Source organism: Microtus oregoni, unplaced genomic scaffold (assembly GCF_018167655.1).
Source record: "Microtus oregoni isolate MIOR12 unplaced genomic scaffold, Mior012 000028F_ref0000031, whole genome shotgun sequence".
Classification (NCBI taxonomy): domain Eukaryota; kingdom Metazoa; phylum Chordata; class Mammalia; order Rodentia; family Cricetidae; genus Microtus; species Microtus oregoni.
In genome coordinates, this window is record NW_024543087.1 from 18125147 (window position 1) to 18147971 (window position 22825).

Genomic DNA, 22825 nt, shown 5'->3' on the forward strand with positions numbered 1-22825 from the left:
ATCTGTGTGTGTGTGTTAGTTTGTGTGTATCACATGTGTGCAGGGGTCTTCAGAGACCAGAAGAGGAGCCGGATTGATATGTGGTTTCAAGGCACCATGTGGGTTCCTGGAACCGAACCCAGATCCTCTGCAAGAGCAGCCAGTGATCTTAACTGCTGAGTCGTCTCTCCTGCCCATAAACACCCATTGTGTGTGTGTGCGTGTGTGTTTTGTTTTGCTTTTTTTTAAAAACAGAACTAAGGCTTGAACCTGGCCCATCACACATACTAAGCAAGTTCTCTGCCTGAAGGTTTTGTTTAAATATGCATTCGAGATCAGTAGATATGGATTAAGACCTAAAATCCTATATTTCTCTTTGGAATTGGTCATTTTCCTGTGCAATCTGTATTTTATTGAAAGATACTAGCCATTATGGGTATATATCTCAGGAAAGTCTGTATTTCTGAGATCTCCTAGGCAATTCTGACATTGTGGCCTTAAGAATCTTATACATAGGATAAAAACTGTAGGGCATTCACTTTTTGGATGCATGATTTCCTCTGTACTGTAGCAAGCGGTGTGGGCCTTTGGCTTACTCAGCGGCTCACTTCAGTAACGTTGTTGTGAAATCCTGTACACCTGCCCCTTCATCTCCAGTTTGAGTCTCTCAACGGTTGTGCTATTATTTGCTGGCATTGTGTCGTGGGGTTGACAGGTGTGGACAGCAGAAAGCAGCAGTTTGCCAAGGCTAGTCATTTAAATGACCCCAGCCTACTTCACCTGGAGAATATGTTGAACAGGCCTGAATGCCCTCATAACCATTGCTGTGGACGGAGCTGCCGATACCAGTGACCTGGCTGACCTTCTCTACATTGAATTTGGGAAAGGATTTGAGTACAGAACCCAGTTCACAATTGGTATGAGGAACCTTGGGAGCCAGCTGTCAAAGCAACTAGTAAGTTAACAGAGCAAAAGCTGGAGGGTTTGAGCAAATGTCCCACTTCTGGGCTGTAGTCTTACCCCTAATAGTTTAAGACTTCGGTTGTCTCATATGTCAGTTTAATATTGATGGATAAGGGTATGAACTAATACTGACCTTTTAAGTAAAGATGCGGTGGGCCTTTATGAATTCAGCCTAAATGAGAGCATGTTTGAAGTGTTCTATAATAGCGTAGCTCAAAAGCATGTTCAGCAGATGCACTTGGAACAAAGGAGGTAGCAAGAGGAAGAGCAAAGAGAAAAATAAGGAAATACTTAACCAGCACTGGCCGTACTGGCTGGATCACAACCTACGCGTGCTAGGACACTAAGATGAGCTTGAGTTATGAACAGGCCCGGGCTGTTCCCTCCACCAGCAGCTTCTCAGGTTCCGTGCAGCTCTGAGTGTCACAGTGATGAGTTATGAGCAGACCCCGGAGCCGTTCCTTCCACCAGCAGCTCCTCGGGTTCCATACAGCTCTGAACATCACAGTGTATGGTGACTCTAATGTTCAAGGTGCACTTTCCCTGCAGCCCAGCCTGTAAGTGACAGCCCACTGCATGTGGAGTTCAAGCAGAGCAAGAGCAGCCTGCGCTGAGTGTGGGGGAAGGGTGAGGGGTGCAGGACCTCCTGGGTGGACTTTCTGGGTGAGCGATTTCCTTAGGTTGTCTCCACACTGCCAGACCCTTGTGCTCTGCTCAGTTTTTACAACCTCATACCCAGATACGATGCATCCTCGCTATGTTATTTCAGAAATATACAAAGAATCAAGCCCAAGTGTGAGCATTACCAAGTCCAAGTCTGTAGCACGTTGCTGATTTCACTTTAATGAGTGGTTAATGGTTTAGAATTAATTTGTTTATAATTTATGGAATCCCTACTAAGTATATCAGAAAACTTTCCATAGAAGGGCTGTTTTCCCCCCCATGAAAATGAAGTATAGCATTTACTGCAAACTGAATTTTCCTAAATGAATCTGCTGGGCCAATTGTAAAACAAATAAATAAACATTGTGGTAGATATTCAGGAGATGTCGAAGCAAGTCCAGGGTGAAGTTCCCTCACGTTTTAAATATACAATAAGTTTGCTTTGGCCGTCACACAAAGGGAGCGTTCTTGTACTCATACCCTCTGTAGCAAATGCTTCTAAAATGCTGGCAAGCAGTTGACATTTCCAAAGTCCCATCAAACTCTCCTGGATGTTTCCAAGGGACTTGGTTCCAAGCAGTGTTTCGGAGTACACTGTTCAACTCCCTGACAAGCTGAGAGTTTACAAATGGAGCCAGGAGAAAGCAGCACGCATTCATTTTGCTGATCAAAGCATGTGGGCCAGGATAGGCAGAGTAGTCAACAATGAGCAAAGCCTAGGGGAAGGTAGCTGGGGCGATGGCTCAAGTTCAATTCCCAGCACCCACATGGCAGCTCACAGTTGTCTATAACTCAAGTTCCAGGGGATCTGACACCCTCACACCAATGCACATAAAAAATTAAACAAATTATTTAAAAAGTTGGGGTAAGGTATGTTGACAAGAAGCAACCCCATTGATCATTTCATGTGCAGTGAACTGGCCAAGGCTGAAATGAGACCATCTGCAGAAGTCAAACACTTTTGAGTTGGTCAGGAATTCCTTATAGGGAAAAGATGTCAGGACTTGAAGAAAAGGTAGAATCAGCCATCTTAGCCTTGACAAGGGATTGGGGAATCGATGACACTAAACATAATTATCCTTATGTTCCCCAAGATCAATGTTGCAGAAAGGACCTGCTGCTGTTTGCTCTGCAAGTGCACAGGAGGAGACGGCACCATGGGGGATCCGGGCTCAGCAGGGAGAAAGGTGACTTTACCTCAGACTTGTGGTTCCCATCATTTGGATTGCAGCAACCCTTTCAGATATGAGTTGGGGTAGACACAGAAAGATGTTACCTGCCATACCGAGCCCCTGGAGGAGGCAGACAATGATGCTACTCCTTCCCCATGTCAGATTAGATAGTTGCCATTTTCCTTGATCTTCTAAATTAGAGTTGTTTGGAAGTTCTTTGGGGGTTTTGGGGAGACATAGACATCAGGATCCTGGACAGGCCCAGTGTTCAAGCAGCAATAGCCATGCAGAAGAACCGAGTCATCCTCAGGCCGAGTGACGAAAGGTTCACACCAATAACTGACTTCCCTTTTTTAACCTTGGCAGTGACATCTGCCAAGTCTGCTGAAAGTCAAATTCGGGTCACTCTGCCATAGCAAAGGGTATGACAGTATTGACGTCCCCAGATGTATATGCTTATGTATCCTTGCATGAACATACTATTTCAGACATTACGATGTGTTCAAATATGTACAAACACACATTTAATGATTTCCATACTGCTACCTTACATCTGGGTTGGATATCTGGCCACCCTGCATAACAGTATGGCTCCCCTAGCACCAGAATCATGTTACTGAAGGAAGCTTTGGATTCATTATTTCTAGAATGCTTGGACTTCATAGAAGGAGAACGGCAGAATTTAAAAATGTATCAAAAAGCCAGAATAGAAGGAAATGTGTGTGGTCTGGTTTTCTATGTGTAGCAATAAGTCCTAAAAAGGAGAAAAAGTTATTTTGCTTAAAAGGATAATTTTGGTCTGTCAAGAACAAGTATATTTGCCTAGAGAGGAAAGCCAGTTCTGTTGGTATTCCTGGAGACAGCGAGAGACAGTGTGCTGGCACAGGTACGCACATGTGACGTGCACATGTACATACTCATGCATGCACATGCACAGCTACCACCCCACATATATACATGCACGTATTCATATACATGCATGTATTCATGCACTTCCATCTACATCCACAGCTCCCCCATGTATATATACATGCACAGATATGTACACATCCTTTTGAATATCTGGAGGCTTGTATGGTAATTCTCTTTTTGTTTGTGTAACCACCACTAGCTTGAGGTGGAAGGCCAGGGACATTTTCAAGCTCTTGCATTGCACATGAAGTCTGCCCTCAGAGTGGTGGATCTGCTCTGATGTCTCCCTGCCCAGTCTGTGGAGTGCTTATGTTTTCTCCTTTCCTTTTTTTTCCAGGGACCCCCAGGTTTTAAAGGCAGTGATGGCTACCTGGGAGAAGAGGGCATTGCTGTAAGTCACGACCTTTTACAGCTTACGTATTCCTACAAACCTAAAAGGGGAAACAAAGAGCAGTCTGAGGGTTCAGATGCAACATCTCAGTCTTTCCAGAGTCTCCTTGTGCTTGGTAACAAGTCTCCTTGTCGGTTATGACCATACCTCCTTGCTTTGACTTATCCACTTACACTGCACAGTGAATTGGGTGTGAAAGGTAACGTCTTCACCATAGGCACCGCATCCCTGCCATATGCCCAAGCCATTTTGTAAGAATTAAACCAACTCACCGCATCATTTATCAGGAGCCCTTCTCCCCTCGCGTCTCTCTCCCTTCCTTTCCTCTCTTTTCTTCCTTCCTTCTCCCCCTCTTTTCCTTCCATGTATCCAATCATGCATTCATCTGACAATACATATTGAAGCTTCTTACTATTTACTTCACTGTTTGCAAAGGACATTGATACACAAATACCTATATATGTGCTCCCCATGCGAGCATCCCGGAAACGAGAAAACCCTAGAAAACAAGCACAGATGGTCCTACGTTAGGGACCGTTCACACGGTGAGAAGACAAACAAGGTAACTGTCACACTGCTCTACACATGGCTGCGCAGAGGCAGGGGGAGGTAATGGTATTGAGCAAGACCAAGAATTTAATGGCTTAAAGACCACCAAGGGGAGGAAAAGGCTTCAAATGAGGGGTAAAAGTTAGGCAGATACTTGAAGGGTGACAGTGAGTTTCTCTGGGTAAAGCATTTGGGAGATTGCATTTCACTGTGAAGGGGAAGGGAGAACCGTGAGTTCAAGGACAACATGGAGTCCAAGGACTGAGAGTGGGCAGACTGGCACCTGCTCAGCATGGCTGGAACCCAGGACACGGCAGAAGTCCGCTGGAGAAGACGGGCTTGTGTCCAGATGATGGACACTGATGGTGAACATACGAGTGTGAATGATGGGGCTGGTCTACTCAGGCAGCATCATCGGTGATGCTCAGACCGAGGTCATAGGTCAAAGTCTTAAAGTCACAGGGACCCGGCAAAGAGTCCTGGAATCTTGGCTGAGGGCAGAATGAACACACATGTGACGGATGCTAAAAGGGAACAATGTGGTGGCCACCTGGGGAGAGGGAGGCTCCACCCAGGCAATAAGCAGGTGGCATCCAAAGCAAAGGACTGTCATCATTGTAGTTCTGATTTACTTCCATTCTTGAGTCCTGGCTGGAGTCCTGGAACGTAAAGTCATGAAGAGCCAGATGTTTTCTTAAAAATAAAACAAAACAAAAAAATTTGTCAAGTATCCCAGACAGATCCCAGATCATAAAAAGTACACACTCATCTGGATTTGTGCTTTTCCACTTTTCCTCAGGGAGAGAGAGGAGCCTCTGGACCAATGGGAGAACAAGGTACTAAAGGATGCTTTGGCAGCAAGGGGCCTAAGGTGAGGATTCTATAAGATCTCGTGACGTCATCTTGGTGGTTGATTGCATTTCCCATACTGATACTGCTGTCCTTTCTGTTATCAGGGAGCCAGAGGACTCAGTGGAGAAAAGGTACAGTGCCAGGCCCATGTAGTTCCCTCTCTCTCTCTCTCTCTCTCTCTCTCTCTCTCTCTTTCTTTCTGTACCAACCATTTCATTTAAGTTTTCTTTTTTTAATTTTTGAGATTATAATTCCAATATTTCTATCTTCCCTCTCCTTCCAAACCCTCTCATACCCCTCCTTTTTCCCTTTCAAATTCATGGCCACTTTTCCCCCCACTAACGGTTATTGCATGCATATATGTACATGCATATAAAAGCAACCTGCTCCGTCTATATAATGTTACTCATACATACGTTTTCAGGCTGGCCATTTGGTATTGGATAGCCGATCGATCACTGTGCTCTTCCCTGGGGAAGACTCTTTCTCCTGCTCAGCATCCCTTAGTTGATTGCAGTTCTTTGTGTAGGATTTGGGCCTTTCCCATCCACCTTGACATTTTTATTGTTGCTGCCCTTGTTTAGTTCATGTTTAGGAAGTCATATTGGTGAGGTTTTGGGAGAGTAGCTTCTGGCACTATGAGGAGACAGTCTCACAGCAAACTCCCTGATCTCCTAGCTCTTACGATCTTTCTTCGCCCTCTTCCACAATGTTCCCTGGGCCTTGAGGGCAGTGGTGTTTTGTAGATGTACCCATTAGGACTATGCTCAAAAACTCTGCATTTTGATTGATGTGGCTTTCTGTAGTGGCTTCTGTCTGCTGCAGGGAGAAGTTTCCTTGATGTGAGGGAAGGGTTAGGACTACACTTATCTGTGGTATAAGGACAAATGTTTAGATTGTTGTTAGAGAGTATGCTGTTGTAGGTTCCCTTCCAAGATCCATGACTTCACTAGCACTGAGTGGTTGGCTAGGTTTCGAGTACCATGTTTTCGCTCTTGCTGAGCAGTTATTACCAGTTAGAGAGTGGTTCGTTACTGCCAAGGTGGACATGACACGCTGTACCCTGTGGTTATTGTGCCATGTTGGTCATTGTGATTCATAAGCGTCCATAGCTGGGAAGGATGGCCGGCTGCCTCCCTTCTTTGGAAGCTTGCATGATGCCTTCTGATACCATGCAAGCTTGTCTTCAGGGAGGAGGCATCCAGGTCAGTTCCGGTTCCGGGGGTCTGGGGTCTGGGTCTGAAGTGCATGGTGTCTTCAGCAATAGGGACTTACCCGCCACCTCTCTGGGGCAGGTAAGTGAACAGGATAAGAACAATAGGCTGTATGTTTTGGGAGTTGTTTAGACAGCCCTGGCCAACAATCCAAAGGAGGGCCTCTTGGGTCTGCTATTGGGTTTTTTTTTTTTAGGTGGTCTTTGGCTCTTAGAGGAAGCATTGTCAGCCCAGATAAGAAAAGTTCATTAGAACTGTCTATATGTATTTATATGCTGAATTTACATATATTATAGGGTTTTAAGTAGATAATGACTCATTATAGATTTATCAGACATCCTTATTGCTATTTTACCCACTTTCCTCCTTCAGTCCTTCCTCCTGCTCCCTCCCTAAAGAGCCTCCCCTTTTCCATTTCCCCCCCTCAGATCACTTGAGTTCTGCTATTCCTCCTCACCCTCCTCCCACCTTCTTCCATATCTTCCTCCTCCTCCTCCCTCCCTCCCCTTTCCTCCTCCTCCCTCCCGCTCCCTGAGGAGCACTTTCCCATGTCCCTAATCAGATGGCTTGTACCTGGCTATCGCCCTCTCTATTGCTCCCCAACCTCGCTATCCTGGCAATGGTTCTGTTTCACATTCCTGTTTCTGCAGTTACTCCAGGCTGTGTGCTCACACGTGAAGATTTGGATGGAGGGCTCCGGTGAGAGCAAATGCGCAGCATTTGCTTTTCCTCACCCAGTGTGACCTCTTCTAGTTCCATCCATTTACCGGCATAGTTCATGACTTCCTTTTTCTTTACAGACAAATAGTATTCCGTAGCGCATCCGCACCACAGTTTCCTAACTAATCCATTGGCTGAGGACATTTAGGTTGCTTCCATTGCCTAGCTATTGTGAAAAGAGCAATCACAGAGCTGAGCAAGTATCTGTGGAGGACGATGCTGAGTCCTTTGGGCATAGACTAGGGAGTGGTACAGCTGGGTTATATGGTGGGCTTATTTTTAGCTTTATGATAATTTTCCATGTGGATTTCCATAGTGACTGAACCAGGTTGCAATCCCTCTGGCAGTGGATGAGGCTTCTGTTTTCCCTGCACCCCTTCTAGCATTTGTCATCCACCATTTTGTTGGCATTTGCCAACCCAAAGTTGTCTTGATCTGTGTTTTGTTTCTTCCTCTCTTTGCAGGCTCTGTTTATTAGGACAGTTTTCTGTCACTAAAAGCCACCTTTGACAGTACCCGGCATCCCCTCTCGAGGAGGCCAATGCATAGCACAGAACCCTTGAGGCTGCTTTTGCTTGGCATCTGGCAGATGCGCACTATATTCTAACCACATCTGTCTTCGCAGGGAGAAGTCGGGGAGAATGGCATTGCCGGACTGAACGGAGAACAGGTACCATGGTTGCCGTCCACCCCAGATACCCTCCTCCGTAGGCTCCCGTGGAGAAAATGAGAATTTGAGCTTTTCCTTCTCCATCTTCTAGGGTGACAGTGGGATTCCTGGAAGAAGAGGAGAAAAGGGTGATGAGGGATCTCAGGTAGGGATCGAGACTCAGAAACTAGAACCCTGCACTCTAGGGGAAAGGAGGGTTTATAAAGTAAAACTGCCCTAGGCATGTCTACTGGCTCTGGCTCCAGGCTTGTTTAGAGACAAGTAATCATGAAACCTGATCACATATGACAGTAAACATTGACTTCTCATGGGTCTGTTGGGTTTTGCTGTTCATGGTTGAAGGTGACTAACCTTGACTCAGGTCTATATGGTATATATGTGATTCTTAGCACATGGGCTATACCTTTTCTGCAGAGGGCAACAAGACACAAACAAGGTCTCATGTGGTGTCTTAAGGTCTTATGTCTCTTATGGCAACATGCCTTCCCTTGCCTTGATGCCTGTGGAGTGAGACAGCACTCACCACTGGGGAAGGGCCAGACATGGTAGCATATACCTTTGGTCCCAGCACTCAGCACTGGGGAAGGGCCAAGCATGGTGGCATATACCTTTGGTCCCAGCATCCTCAGGAGGCAGAGTCAGTTAGCTGTTTGAGACAAACTTGGTCTGCATAGTGAGTTCCAAGCCAGCCAAGGCTACGTAGTGAGCCCCTGTATAATCAAAACAACACAACCACCACCCCCAAACACACTGACAGAGAGTCTTGCCCACTGTGATTGGATATTAATTCACAGTTATGTGAGAAAGAACCAGATTCAAGGAGGAAAAAAGTATTGGGGTCACGGAAGAAACACATTAAGAACATGGGGGAGATATTGACTGGGGTCTGTGGCATGAGGCAGCTGAAGAGAGTCCACGGCACTCCTTTCCTTCTGGCACATGGGGACAGCCACCCCCCAGGCTCTGCTGAGTCTTCATGGTGTGAGCAGTTGATCTGAAAGCCCACTTTTCAGCTGTTGCAAGATATCCCTGGGCAACTGACATGAACTTCGAGTCTCTGCTGCCTCATTAAAACAAAATATTTTTAAAAAATCCTTTGTAGAACATTGACAAGCAAGGTATTGGGAGCACAGAGTTCACGAGTGCAGTAAATAACGGAGGTCAACACTTGAATTGCTCATTTGATGCCAAGTTGCTTATTTGTGGTCCGTTTTCCAGATTAAAAACAACCTCAGTGGAAAAATATTTAATTATCCAAACCAGAGAGGATCTAAGTCCTTTATGCTTATTAAGTTTATTAAAAGCCTCCCATCTTGTTCTTGTTCTGGTCTGTATTAATTCCAGGGAAGTCCAGGCAAGAGAGGGACTGCTGGTGACCGTGGAGCAAAGGGCCTGCGAGGAGATCCAGTAAGTGTGGGGGCTGTGAGATCTGTATGGGCTGTGAAGGGTTGGGTGGGCTGCCTGGGCTTCGTACCATAATTAGGGGTCCCTTCCATGAAGGGAAGGTGTTCCATTTTAAGGCACTGTGGACATACTCCTGAGCTTACAGCCTTGAAGTCCTAAGTGGAGATGTTAAATGTTTCTTTGCCTATGTCCTCTTCTTATTCATTTTTGTCCTTAAGAGCAAGGAAAAAGAGCTGGGCAGTGGTGGCCCACGCCTTTAATCCCAGCACTCAGGAGGCAGAGGCAGGCGGATCTCTGTGAGTTCAAGGCCAGCCTGGTCTACAAGAGGGAGTTCCAGGACAGGCTCCAAAGCTACAGAGAAACCCTGTCTCAAAAAAGAAAACAAAACAAACAAACCAAAACCCAAAACCAAAACAACAACAAAAAAAAGAGAAAGGAATTCTAATCCATCCAGTTATTTTCCTAAACACCTCAAAATACAGTGCATGGGAGAAACAAAGTCCCCTCTTTTTGTCTACTCCCCAAGACTCTGTCTTTTGAGACTAGCAGCCTCACCTTCTCAATTCCAGGATTCTATCAGGTGATCCTCAGGATGGTAAGGTTCCTGCTATTGCGAGGTTCCAACCCAGCAGAGCAGGCATACCCACACCCATGTGTGAGCACACTGTGTCAGTGGCAGTTGGTGCCATGGGTTTGCCCTCACCGTGCCCACAGTTCAGTGACTCTCCAGAACCTCCATGAACAAGGACTTTCTCAAGAAATGAAAATGTTTCTGGGGCTTTTTGACGAGCCGTAACATGCAGCCTTACAGTACCCAACTCTAAAAGTGTGGGCTCAGTCATGGGAAGATGCTTGTGTAGTCATCACCCACATAAAGAAATAAAACACACCTGAATCCCAGAAGTCCCCTTGTGCATGCTCCAATCGCCCCACACCCTCCCAGAGTCACCACTGTACTAGCTCAGGGTATCAGTCTGCACTGTCCTTGAGCTTAGCGTGACTGGGATCATTGTGTGTGCACTCTTCTGCATCTGGCTGCTTTGGCTCTGCTCTACGACCATGAGATGCGTTCACATTGTCTGTAGTAGTGATCACTTGATTCACTACCATGCAGTATTGCATTGAGTGTGTATCAGGTATTTATCCATATTGATAGATATATGGATCATTTATACTAATATAGTACTGATGTGAAGATTCTTCTGCATGTCCTTTGGTATACGCATTACATCAAGTATATAGTTTAGGGACAGAATATCTGGATAGTTGTAGGGTTAAGCCAGCCCCTTGAGGAGGCAGGTTTGCCTCGGGCGAATGCATACCGATAAATGGGCGTGCAGGAGGCGGCTCCGCCCTTTTTTCCTTTCCTACCTCCTGGGCAACGTGGAAACCTAGGTTCTGTAAGTTTATCATTAAAGTGGTAAATATTCTTTAATATCTGCATTGCATTTATTTACGCCAATACAGATAGTGACATGTATTATGTACATGAGCATAATCTTTACAGTTCCCACACATTTATCAAAAATCTTGTAGTGAGCTCCTCTCCCACCACATGAGCAAGGTCATTGTACCATGTATTGATTAGAAACCCCATGGTTTATAAAAACCTGTTTTAAAAGATGCTGAAGAAGGGTGTGGACACCTGGGCATCGATGGGACATTTGCCGGATATCCTCTTGGCAATTTGGTGCACTATGTGTCAAAATTGAATGTGAAGCATGCATCGAAAATAACTATTTATGAAGCAGAAGGGCTGATAGGAGATGGCTGAGTGGGTAAAGGCCCTTGTCATCAAGTCTGAGCCCCCAAGTTCAGTCCTGGGACACACCGGTAGATGGAGAGAGCTGACTCCAGGAAATTGTCCCCTGACTGCCACACATATGTTATGGCACACATGTGCCCACAAAGTGTGCAATTCTTTATATGTTATCCTTCAAATTAAGGGCCTCGTGTGCTCAGTGGAATAAAGTTCTAGACTTGAGCAGGGCATGTTTACATGCCCATTTATTCCCAGCACTGGGAAGGCAGAGGCAGGCAGACTTCAAGGCTATCCTGGTCTACATAGAGAGTTTCCAGACCAGCCAAGGTTATGCCAGAGGACTTGTCTCAAGATGAATAATAAGTGAATAGATAAATCCCGCCGTGATCTTCCTTCTCCTGATCTTCCTCCCCAGAATACCACTATCCAGTTGTTTGATTTAGGCATGTCCGTGTTTGGTGACTTAAGAGACACGTATTTCAGCTTGAGGAGGAAATGAAAATGTAGAAAGTGATCCTGTTTGGTAGGGTGGGGGATAAAACAAAATGTGCCTGCACATTTTAATAATAGCAATCATGTCATAAATCCAGAGTCCTCTCTTTTTCCCTATTAGCTTATAAGCTACTTACATCCCCATCTAAACACTACTTTTTAATAGAGGCTTGCTAAGTGTCTGGAACAGTGCCTCATCCCTGTTGGTGATCGCAAATTACTTATTGATTGATTGGAGGTAATCTTGGGCGCAGGTCAGCAGAGCAGCCCTGCAGCTGGCCCTCAGCAGGGCCGCATCGTTGCTGTTCCTTCTCGGCTTATTGGAGCATCGATTAACTTGACTGGCTCAATGGATGGTCTCCGCACCAAGCGCATACAGTTTGACTGTGGTCCCTGCACCCCAAGTTAGAAAACTTTATGGTTTTTGCCTGCTAAGGATGGTGTCTCACAATGGTGCTGTTTCCAGCAAGTTGATGCTGGGATGTTGGGATGAATATTGGGTGTTCTGAGACTTTCCTGAAGCAACACCAACAAACATCTGTCCACCCAGATAACAGTTCAAGGAAATGATTGCACCCAAGTCTAACCTAGTGAGCCAGTGAGTTTATTGGAGTTTCTTATGGGAACATGAGAGGGGTTATTTACAGGAGCATGGGTGACTCGGGAGCAGCTGCATCACTGGAAGACCACCCTAGCAAAAGAGGGAGACTCAACAAAATCCACATCTCTAGGGTTCCTTGCCAGCTCCTAGGCAGCTCCCCCAGTGTCTCCCTTGCCTGGCAACTGTTACTGCTTATCCAGTGTGGCAGGTGTGTGGTCCTCAGCATGGGTCAGAGTGTGTGTGTGATTGGGATGAACCCATCACAAGCATTTAACTCTCCCAAGAGAAGAAGGTAAGCCTACCAGTTCTCAAGTGCAGATTTGCTTAGGACTCACGGACAAGCTAAGAGATGGGCTGGTTTCAGCCCTATGGTAGGACACAGCTCTGCCCCCTTGCTTCCCTTGGTCATGCCCTCTGTGCCCAGGTCTTGCTTTCTCCCCATGTGTCCACCTTGGGTATCCACTCTGAGTCTGCTCATAGCAAGCCAAGGAGGCAAATCAAAAAGCCACTTGTCACTTCCGCCCATTTCTGCTCTCTTTGATGAATTTGCAATTCATTAAAAATATGTTCATTTTTTCTTTATTTTCTCCTTTGTAGGGGATTCCTGGACTTGATAATGACATACAAGGACCCAAGGGCTTGAAAGGAGACCGTGGAAGACAAGTAAGTATGTGGGCATTTGGTAGTAAGCTTGCTGCATGAGGTTCTGCAGAGGCTGAGAGACTCAAGGCTTTAGTCGTAGAATAGAGAACACCTGGGGAGGAGTTGGGACTAAGAGAATATACTTAGTGCAGAAAAAAATATTGTAGGAATAAAAAAAAAAACCCTTTCACTCCTGCTTATTTCTTGCTGTGATACATTAAAAACATTGTCAATTTCTAAATTTGGGATGACTGGCTGCCCTAAGCCACACCCATGAGGCCTTCATGAACACCAACATCTAAGCTCCGGCTTAATAGAAAGATTGTTGTTAAAGGTCGAGCAAGGTTGATGGCCTTCCCAGTGTCCAGGGGACACACATGCTAGGAAGACACGCCCCCTTAGCCTGTGATGGAAAGAGCTGGCATGGATGGCCCCTCCCCCAAGGCAAATCTCTAGGGATTGTACTGCAGTCTCGCAGATCACAATTTAATCCCTTATCCTATTATTTAGGATTTAAAAAGCAATGTGGCTAATGGGTGTCTGGTTCCTCTTAATGAGCAGGCCCCCTTGAGAAGTCCTAGTAGGGAAGGAGCCCGGTGTGGTAGGAAGGAGTCGATGGTGCTGTCTTTTTTCTCGGGCTCTGTCCATGGTTCACTTTGTACACAGGGCTCCACTCTATAGAAACCTTGATTTTTTTTTCTTCTTTGCAGAATATAGTAAATATTTGTGTGTTCTTGGTTAACAAATTATTCCATACTTTTTGCATGGAGTTGGCATAAGGAACTGGGGGGGGGGGGTGTGCTTTTGAGGCTTTATTCATGGGAAGATGTTAATCTATTCAGGATAGGCAAAAAAGCAGCCCAAAGGTAGAAATCCCAACTGGGGTCTGGGAAGATGGCTCACTTGGCTAAGTGCTTCATGTGAAAGCAGGAGGACCTGAGTTCAAATCCTCAGCACCCACTTAAAAAGGTGGATGTTGTGGCATACGCCTGTAATCCTAGCGCTGGGCAAGAAGATCCTGTGCACTTTGACCAGATGGTACTGCTGAATCTGTGAACTTCAGCTCCAGTTAGAGACCCTGCCTAAAAATAATAAGATGGAAAGCAATTGAGAAAGACACTCTGTCAACATCTGGACCTCCACACACACCCAAATATATGTACGCACCCTGCATAAATGCATACATACACACCCACACATGTACAAAAACCCCCACAAGCAGTGCCTCCCAGCCATATTCATGCCATGCTAGGTGACTGAGTGAGGCGATATGAGTTGTGTCTCAACATGAATTACTGTCAATGAGCAGTTGGAGCCTGAAAACATGGCGTCGGAGTTGTAGGGCTGTTCCCCATGACACACACAGAGATGTGACTGATGACCAACGGAAGATAGTTTCACACTTCAGGGAAAGATGACCCCTTCCCTGGAATAAGCCCTTCTGGTACATGAGCAGGTGTTAAGTTAGAACCCCATCAGTGATGGGATGTTGTGGTCACACATTCTTTTGTTCCTCTGACAGGGTAGAAGAGGCTGGCCAGGCTCTCCTGGGACACCAGGCTCCAGAAGAAGGACGGTAAGAGCTCCCCAGGGAAAGAAACTTCTAGACCTGGGGTCCCATAGCTTGAGTTGTGATGACAGTGGCTGACTGCGGGGAGTCAGTGGGATGGTCACTGGGTCAGGGATGCTATCTCAGGATGGGGCTGGCCTAGTAAAGTCCCTGAAGTTTGGATAAGAAAGTGCTAGCTACAGGGGAAATTATGCATAGGGAAAGACTACCACACAAAGAAAACCAATGAGTGTGGCCAATCGGGGGAAAGTGGCCAATGTTTGGCCCACTTGATGAATAAACTGACGTTGCCAGTGATGTTACTTGATGTCCAAGCTCCTGTGTCTGCCAAATTTTATGTCTGTTAAGAAAGCTGGGAAGAAAACCCATTCTTCCTTCCTCAGCAGCCATTGATTGACAGCCTGAAGTTCATCTGCTTTGACAGGTCTACTGCTGTTGTCAACATGCAGGACTTGTTTAGACAACAGAATGTTGAGATTTGAAGGGTGTGACATCCCTATCATGTCTTGGGGTAAGGGGTGATGGAAGGGTAGGAATTATGTTAAATATAATGTACTCACATGGAATTCTCAAAAATTAAAAAGAATGGAAATGACAAAACAGCAAAAAAGAAATGAAGAGAGGGATTGGTAACCAAGAGGTAGAGACTAGGTTATTGGACGACTTAGGGATTCTGATGCTGAGGTAGAACCCCCAAAGCAGCTTGGGGAGGGAGAGGGTGTGTTTCAGGTCACACTCCATCACCGAGGCAAGTCAGCGCAGGTGCTCAAGGCAGGAATTGAAGCAGAAGTCATGGAGGCATGCAGCTTACTGGCTTGCTCCTCTTGGCTCGCTCAGCCTGCTTTCTTATACAACTGAATATCACCTGTCCAGCGGTAGCGCCACCCACAGTGAGCTGGGCCCTCCTACACCAATCACAAATCAAGACAAAACCCCACAGATGCACCTGCAGGCCAGTCTTATAGAAGGATTTGCTCAATTAAAATTCCCTCTTCCTGGATTTGTCTAGATTAGTGTCAAGTTGACAAAAGCCAGCCAGCACACTGTGGAACCCTTTGCGGGGGGTGGGGGGGATATTAATTTGCTTTTAGTTTATTTTATTGGTTTTGCTTAAATCCGCGCTTTAAAACGCTCTATGTATGACTGCTTAGAAAAGTGCACAAAGATTCCAAACAGCAAGCCTTTATCCAATAAGAGATTATTTAATGGAATTCGCTTCCACACCTGCATTAGAGTCTAAATTAGACCAATTTTGTCTCATTTTGCAGCATTTTCTTTCTCATTCTTTGTTTAGCTATCCAGCCTCCCTCGAATTCCCTCACCCGACCCCTCGAAATACATAATGTCTTCAAATTGAGCACAAATGGAACACTGGTTGAGCGGATGGCGCTTATGATGCATTGTGTTTTCTGGGCAGATGCAGTTGATGAAACCAGCTCTTATCCCCCATCAGGAAAGGATTTTTGCCTCTGGAAGCACACCCCTGTTCTTCACAAGGCTAGGAAATGAAAGGGCGGAGATTACATTCAGAACATACAGAGTGTGATTGCTAGCAACCCAATTTGCTAATGCATATGCAGACGAGGGGGTTCGTCCTCCCCGCTTGGCTTTCTGGAAGGGCATCCTTGAAGGCTTCCATCCCCCTGCAAACTATTTTCATTGCTAAGAATATCACCCAGGAAATCCTGGTGTGATGGGATGTGTATTTACTGTTTTGTGGCCTCCAGAGGCCACACCAAACTGCACAGCTTCTGAGGAGGAGCCGCCACTTTGGAGATAGATGTCTCTGTGACATGCAGGAGTCAAAGCAGGACTTTTGACAACTGACGAACCAAGGGGGCCTCAACGAGTCCTCTTTTGTGCAACTCAGCAAAATCAAAACACACAAACCGTGACCCCGCCTTCAAGCCAGAGACAAGGACTAATACTGCCCAGCTAGTTCTGCACCTGGACTGTAGGGAGAAAATCCATCCACAGCCACTCAGCTCTGAAGCCAGGGTCAGGTTTCTCTCAAGGTGACAGTCACCACCCAGAAAGAGCTGATGAACACAGCTCTGCAGATTTTCATTGTTGATTCTGAGAGGAGCAGGGGACAGCCCCATACATCCCAGGGAGCAGAGGAGGCAGAAGGGACAAGGAAACCAGAAGCTGAGGCCAGGACGGCTGCAAAGAGCGAGGAAACAGGAAGTCAGTAGAGATTATGACACTGGCAAACTGCTACCTTTGGGGGCTTCATGTGAGTCTAAGATTTTCCTAAGTGCTTAAAGATAGAGGAAGATGTAAAAGCAAGAATTCCCTTAGCCCCAAAGTCAGTGTCTCCATGTCCCACCACATCTCTCCAGGGAGCTTCAGTCCACAGGGGTCCTAAAGATGGCTAATGTTTGATGTCGATGAATCAGATGGCTAATGACATCCAAAAAGACAAATTAGCCCCTCCCCCATTTGAAGAGGAGTTACTCAAGGGGAAAGTAGAACTCTGGCAAATAGTTCAAGTCTGAAAGAAATGAAACCCTCAGTTTTGTTCTGAATAAAAGCTTAAAGAATTGCCAGGAGAGCCAGGGCAGTGGTGGCACACGCCTTTAATTCCAGTACTCTTTTGAGTTCAAGGCCAACATGGTCTACAGAACAAGATCCAGGATAGCCAGGGCTCTCAGAAAAACTATGTCTCAAAAAACAAAATACAAAAACAAACAACAACAAAAAAGAATTGCTAGGACAACAGAGCATGAAAGGTGTCTGCTGGAAGAGCTTGGGGAACAAAGCAATAGCAAGAAGGAAGCGGCAAATCTACTGCATAGCAGAAATGTTGTCTTCAGGCTCCAAGTTCTTATTTTCACTTTTCCAGTTAAAGTAGATGCAATACTTACATTTTTAGATTTATTTTATTGTTCTTGTTGGTTTATTTTTTATGTATACAAGTGTCTGTCTATATGTATGTGTGCCATTTCATGAAGTGCCTGTGGAGGGCCGCAGAGAGCCGCTAGAAGGAGAGCTGCCCTGTGGGTGCTGGGAACTGAACCTGAGTCCTCTGGGAGAGCAGCCAGTGCTGACCCAACTCTCCAGCCCAATACTGAAATTTTAAAATAGCATAATCACATGGTCCCCTTTTCAATAAAAGTGCCACTGTTGAAGAATTCTGTCAGAAAAATCAGGAATCATGGCTATCAAAAAGCTAATAATTATTTCTCTTCTCTAGACATTTTAAAAATGTTTAAAAGTTTTACCTGTAGGAATGTATGTGTACCTTGGCCTGCTGCCCTCAGCGGTGAGAAGAGCAGGTCAGATCAGATCCCCTGGAACTGGAGTTATAGAGGGTGGGGAGCTACCATGTGGGTGCTGGGAACAGAATCTGGGTCTCTGAGTGAGCAGCAAATGCTCTAACCTCTGAGTCCTCTCTCTGACCCCTGATGCATGGGAGATTTGGGGTGATTTTAACATTTTTGTTTGATCAGCATTCATAGGGCTTATTATTTTTTTGTTTGTTTGTTTTTTGATTTTTCGAGACAGGGTTTTTCTGTGGCTTTGGAGCCTGTCCTGGAACTAGCTCTGTAGACCAGGCTGGTCTCCGAACTCACAGAGATCCGCCTGCCTCTGCCTCCCGAGTGCTGGGATTAAAGGCGTGTGCCACCATCGCCCGGCTAGGGCTTATTATTTTTATAATTGCAATGAAGTTATTCTTCTTTAAAGAAAAAATCTGTTGTTTATAAAACAATAAAAATATAGGTAGAAATTGGGCGGAGGGTGAAACTCTGTGGCCAAGTGCCTGTCTAATATGGCCAAAGCTTGCAGTTTCATTGCTAGTGCTTCATATACCCACAAAATGGGTCTAGATGCATCTAGATGAAGATGGAGAACATTGAAGAACCCTTAGTACAATAAAATCCTGCTGAATTGGCAAGTGATTGGAGGGTGGCCATTATTGGCAGGGGCAGGGTTTGGCAAGTAAGTGATGGGCTAGTGGCCAGTAGTGGGGAACATGGCAAATGATTGGAGGATGGCCAGCAGTGGAGGGTGGGGCAGTGATTGAAGGGTGGCCAGAGGTGGGAAATGTGGCAAGTAAGTGACTGGAGGGTGCCCAGTGATGGGGGTGGGGGTGGCATGCAGGGAAATGGAGGCCTGCTGCTCCAAGGCCATCTCTCTTCACTTGGCAAACATTGAACACCAACAATGAACCGGTAACTCGCTGTGTACTAGAGTTCTCTGCAGGAAATCAGAACCAGGGGGTAAACCATAGCAAAGTCTCTCCACTCCAGCATGCTGGCATTTATTTGAAGCATCGCTTGCGGTGAAGGGCTACATTATGCATGGGAAGATGTAAGTTTCTCCCTTGACCTGTGTTCACTGGGTGCCAGCAGCACACCCAACAAGAAATGTTCCCCAGACTTTGCTAACTGCTTCCTGGAAAGAAAGGAGAGAAACCCCTCTTCTACTTGAAGGCCACTGATGGGAAAGGAGGCAGGCCTGTTGGGTGAACAAAATGATATCAGAGCAAGGCGGCCAAGAGACTAGCCTGGTCCAAGGGCAGGGAGGGAGGACCACGGCCAGGAAGCACAGCCCCGGGCACTGGTGGGAAATGGGAGGGGTGGCTGTGTCTGGACCAGACTGCTGAGGATGAGAACAGATCCTCTGCCAGGGGTAATGAGAAGCAACTGTGGCCTCCACCAAAGCAGCCTTCCATTCCAGTTTGGTCCAGATTGCTTTGGTTGTGCTTTCTCCATTCATTTTCCTGGGAACCTCTTTATAGGCCTCCCAGAGTGCTCCAGGGCAGCATCATTGGGGATGAGCCTGCCAGTAAGATTCAGAATTCGTGGGGTGTCTGCCATTAATATGTTGCTTGCTTCTTTGTCCAGACTCTTTGTCCAGAATCAGTCATGCCTATACAGAAAACGGGGTCCTCACAGGTACCCAGAAAGCCAGGCCAAAAGGAACGTAGAATTGGGGACTCTGTCTTGCATCATTTTCTTCTCTGCTGCCCCAAGGGGACTTTCCTCTCTTGATATGCCCACTCACATTTGCTGTGAAATACAGTCTGGGTTGTGACCGGAACCCAGGCTGTCTTTGAGTGCACCCTTCTGATGGTCTGTGATTGTCTTTCCTATGCAAAGCACTTGAAAATGTAAGGGAAAAGCTGCAAGATCATTCGCCTCAATTCCTTGTCTGCTTTCTGTATCTCCTGTTTGCCAAGGTCCCTCTCCCATGATTTTGTAGCTTAAATCAGCGACCATGCTAGGTGGCCACTTTCGGGTTTGTTCCCTTCTCTTTTATGGCTGTTAGATTAAAGTCTGTCTCCTCCATTAGGCCTAAACCCCCATGAACAGGGACAGGGGTCAGTTTTTACTTAGGAGGGACAGGGACACCAGAGAGGCATTTGTGGTATAGTAATTTATGTCACTGAGCCCTTTCAAAAATGAGATCTTAAAGTCCCAGGGGAGCAGAGCTGAAGAGATAGCTTAGGGGGCCATGCGCTTGCAGGGAAGCCTGAGAACTGAGACAGAGTCCGCGGAACATAACCAGGTATGGGGGTGTACCCGTAATCCCGGCACCGAGAAGCCAGGCTAACAGACTCCTGATGGTGGCTGGCTGGCCAGCCCAACCTCATCAGTGAGCTCCAGGCCAATGGAGAGACCCTGTCTCAAAACACAAGGTAAATGACAGCTAAGGAATGCCACGGGAGGCTGGCCTCTGGCCTCCATGTTCATAGTCACACATGTGCATCTACATACACAAGCAAATGAGCATACACAAAAGGCCAACAACTTACTACACAGGCACAAATGTTGGCGTGTCACGCACTGGCAGGAGAGGAACATTCTTCACGTGGAGGGCTGCTTTTAAAACCGACTAGTAACTTGCATTCTTCTCGGCATTCTCAGCTCCTCCGCTGCAGCCAGCTATGTTCCCATAAAACCTGCTCCAACCATGGATAACTATGCCACACTGAGTAGTAGGGGACAAACCTCGGCCAGACCCCTAGCAAGGCAGTCTGCCTCTCAACTTGTCCTTGGGCCTATATCTACCACCCCTCCTGTTTTCTGCCTTGAAGTTGTTACCCAGGCTGTGTACAAATCCCCTGAAACCAATCTCAGAGACATCTCTAGGGAGATTTTCCCACGGGAGCGACTGGATGTGATCTCTGTCTTTGAAACTGTCTTCCCATCCTTAGGCATAAGCTGTATTCTGCCTTGTAAATGCTGGTAGTGTCTATCCCTCCTCCCCCAATACTCAGAGTGAGGGTTTCCTGTGGTCAGAGATTCGGGGCTTGTGTGTGTGCATTGGGGGGCAGAGGCCCAAGCTTGTCCGCATGCTCATTCTCTCTTGTGTCCCATCAATTGTCCTTCAAAGGGTGGCAGATATCTTCAGAATAAAGTGATCTGCTGGATATGTCTCTGAATGACATGGAATCGAATTGAATGGGGGCAATTCTTTGTGCTAGAGGGAACAGATTCTTTTTAAACTTTAAAAACTTATGTGTGTGTGTGTGCCAGCATATGTGTGTGCAACCACATGTGTGCAGTTGCTCATCAATGCCAGAGGAGGACTTTTGACCCCCTGGAACTGCCTGCTGTGGGTGCTGGGAACTGAACCAGGGTCCTCTACAAGAGCAGTCAGTGCTCTTGAACCCTAGGCCTTCGTTCCAGCCCTTTAAAAAACGACTTCTCTTTCTTCTCTAGCAGAGAATTGGGGCCTTGATGATGACTCATTCTTGTTGGAGAGAAATGGGACAGGTCCCTATGCACACACCTCTGCCCCTTAGATGACAGCATAGTTTGAAAGACACTTAGCAACACTGGCCTGTCGGAACACGTCACATGAGTTTCCAGTGAGACAATGCTGTCTGGTGGCTATTGAATTGTATAACCCTAGATGCGAGTTTTGCTCGGACCTTACTATATGACCAAGTCAGACAGGAAAATGTGATTGTCTCTTGATTTTCCAAATTGTGGACTATGGATTGGAAATGCACCTTGAACTTTGACCTCACACAGAATAAAAATTCCCCTTCCCTTTTTAACAATGTTATTTGGATCAGGTGTTTTATTGATACAATGAATTGAGTCACTTTTGAATATTTGAGATGCTTTCTGACAGCTCATCCCATTGCTTGGCTCTAAAAATCAAGCTAGTTTGGCTCTTTGAGTTCTGGTCTCAGAGTGATGTGAAGTTCCTGGAGGCGATCCTCAGCTTTTCCTTTGGCGCCCTGCCCTTTGGCTGGTCCCTTCCTGATTCCAGCCTTCCTTTGTAATCCTTGGGGGAAAATAAGAAAGAATTTAAAATTCAGGTCGGTGTCGCAGCTCGCAGCTACTGAGCGGCTCTGGTCAAGTTTAGTGAAGGTGGGTTGCTGGCTATGATCAGTTCTCCATGTATCTCTGGGTTCTGGCTGTCTATGATTTCAGTTACCTGCATCGAAATTCAGATTGGCTGTTTTCACAATGCACTGGATAATTGAATGAGTTAAGCACAATGTGGAAGTTATTTATGTCCGTACCTTGGGGTAGCCAATGCTAATTTAAATAATATATTGCAGCATCTTTTTTAAACCAAGAGTATCTATCTTTCCCCTTTCATTTTAGGCAATTCATGGCCGAAGGGGACATACAGGCCCACAGGTCAGTGATAATTTCTTTCTCTTAACTTCAGATGGCAAGCAACTCACTCACAAAATGGGAGCTAGAATAAAGATGGTAATATCTCCTCCCAACTTCAACTTTTGGTTTTTGAGGACACTGGTTGTAGAATAAATTATTAAAAAATATTAGCTACAATTTTAAGAATTCTAAATGAAAGGAAAATTGGGGTACTTTATTTAAAAATTTCAACAATTAAAAATGTTTAAACATAAAAATGATCAAAGATGCCATTTAGTCCAATGGTTAAGCTTCATTTTGTTTGGCTTTTGAGCACAAACTCTAAGTAACCTTTCTTGGATTTGTAATAAGGGATCCTCTCTGACTTAGAATTTGTGTGAAAACCCCATAGACACCCAAAGAACACACTGAAAGTTGAATACAAATGGGATATTCTGAGTGCCCTGAAAACACAAGTGGAAAGTTGTGCCCATCCCTCTATGCACCCTGGCGGTACACCCTACACTGCTTCCTGAAAGCTCACCCTTTAAGAAAGAGCAGCTGTGGCCTAGAATCTTGCAGGGCACACATGCTCAGATTAAAAGCACAAGGAGGGTAAACAATAAACCCACCCTCTGTCCCATGGTTGCACCAGAAGGAAGCTCCACAATCTGAAGGATGAAAGAAACCTTCAGTGTTTGCAA

The 22825-nt window shown here is 45.9% G+C and overlaps 1 protein-coding gene across 1 annotated transcript in view; it reads left to right on the plus strand.

The window, feature by feature from the left end:
- Positions 1–22825, plus strand: part of Col6a6 (collagen type VI alpha 6 chain) — a 99927-nt gene that overhangs the window by 24418 nt on the left and 52684 nt on the right. The window contains exons 10-20 of the mRNA XM_041676770.1: positions 780–934; positions 2700–2792; positions 4027–4080; positions 5429–5500; positions 5586–5612; positions 8041–8085; positions 8177–8230; positions 9430–9492; positions 12942–13007; positions 14509–14562; positions 22128–22163. Coding sequence (XP_041532704.1) covers positions 780–934; positions 2700–2792; positions 4027–4080; positions 5429–5500; positions 5586–5612; positions 8041–8085; positions 8177–8230; positions 9430–9492; positions 12942–13007; positions 14509–14562; positions 22128–22163 — 719 coding nt within the window. The remainder of the gene's footprint in view (positions 1–779; positions 935–2699; positions 2793–4026; positions 4081–5428; positions 5501–5585; positions 5613–8040; positions 8086–8176; positions 8231–9429; positions 9493–12941; positions 13008–14508; positions 14563–22127; positions 22164–22825) is intronic.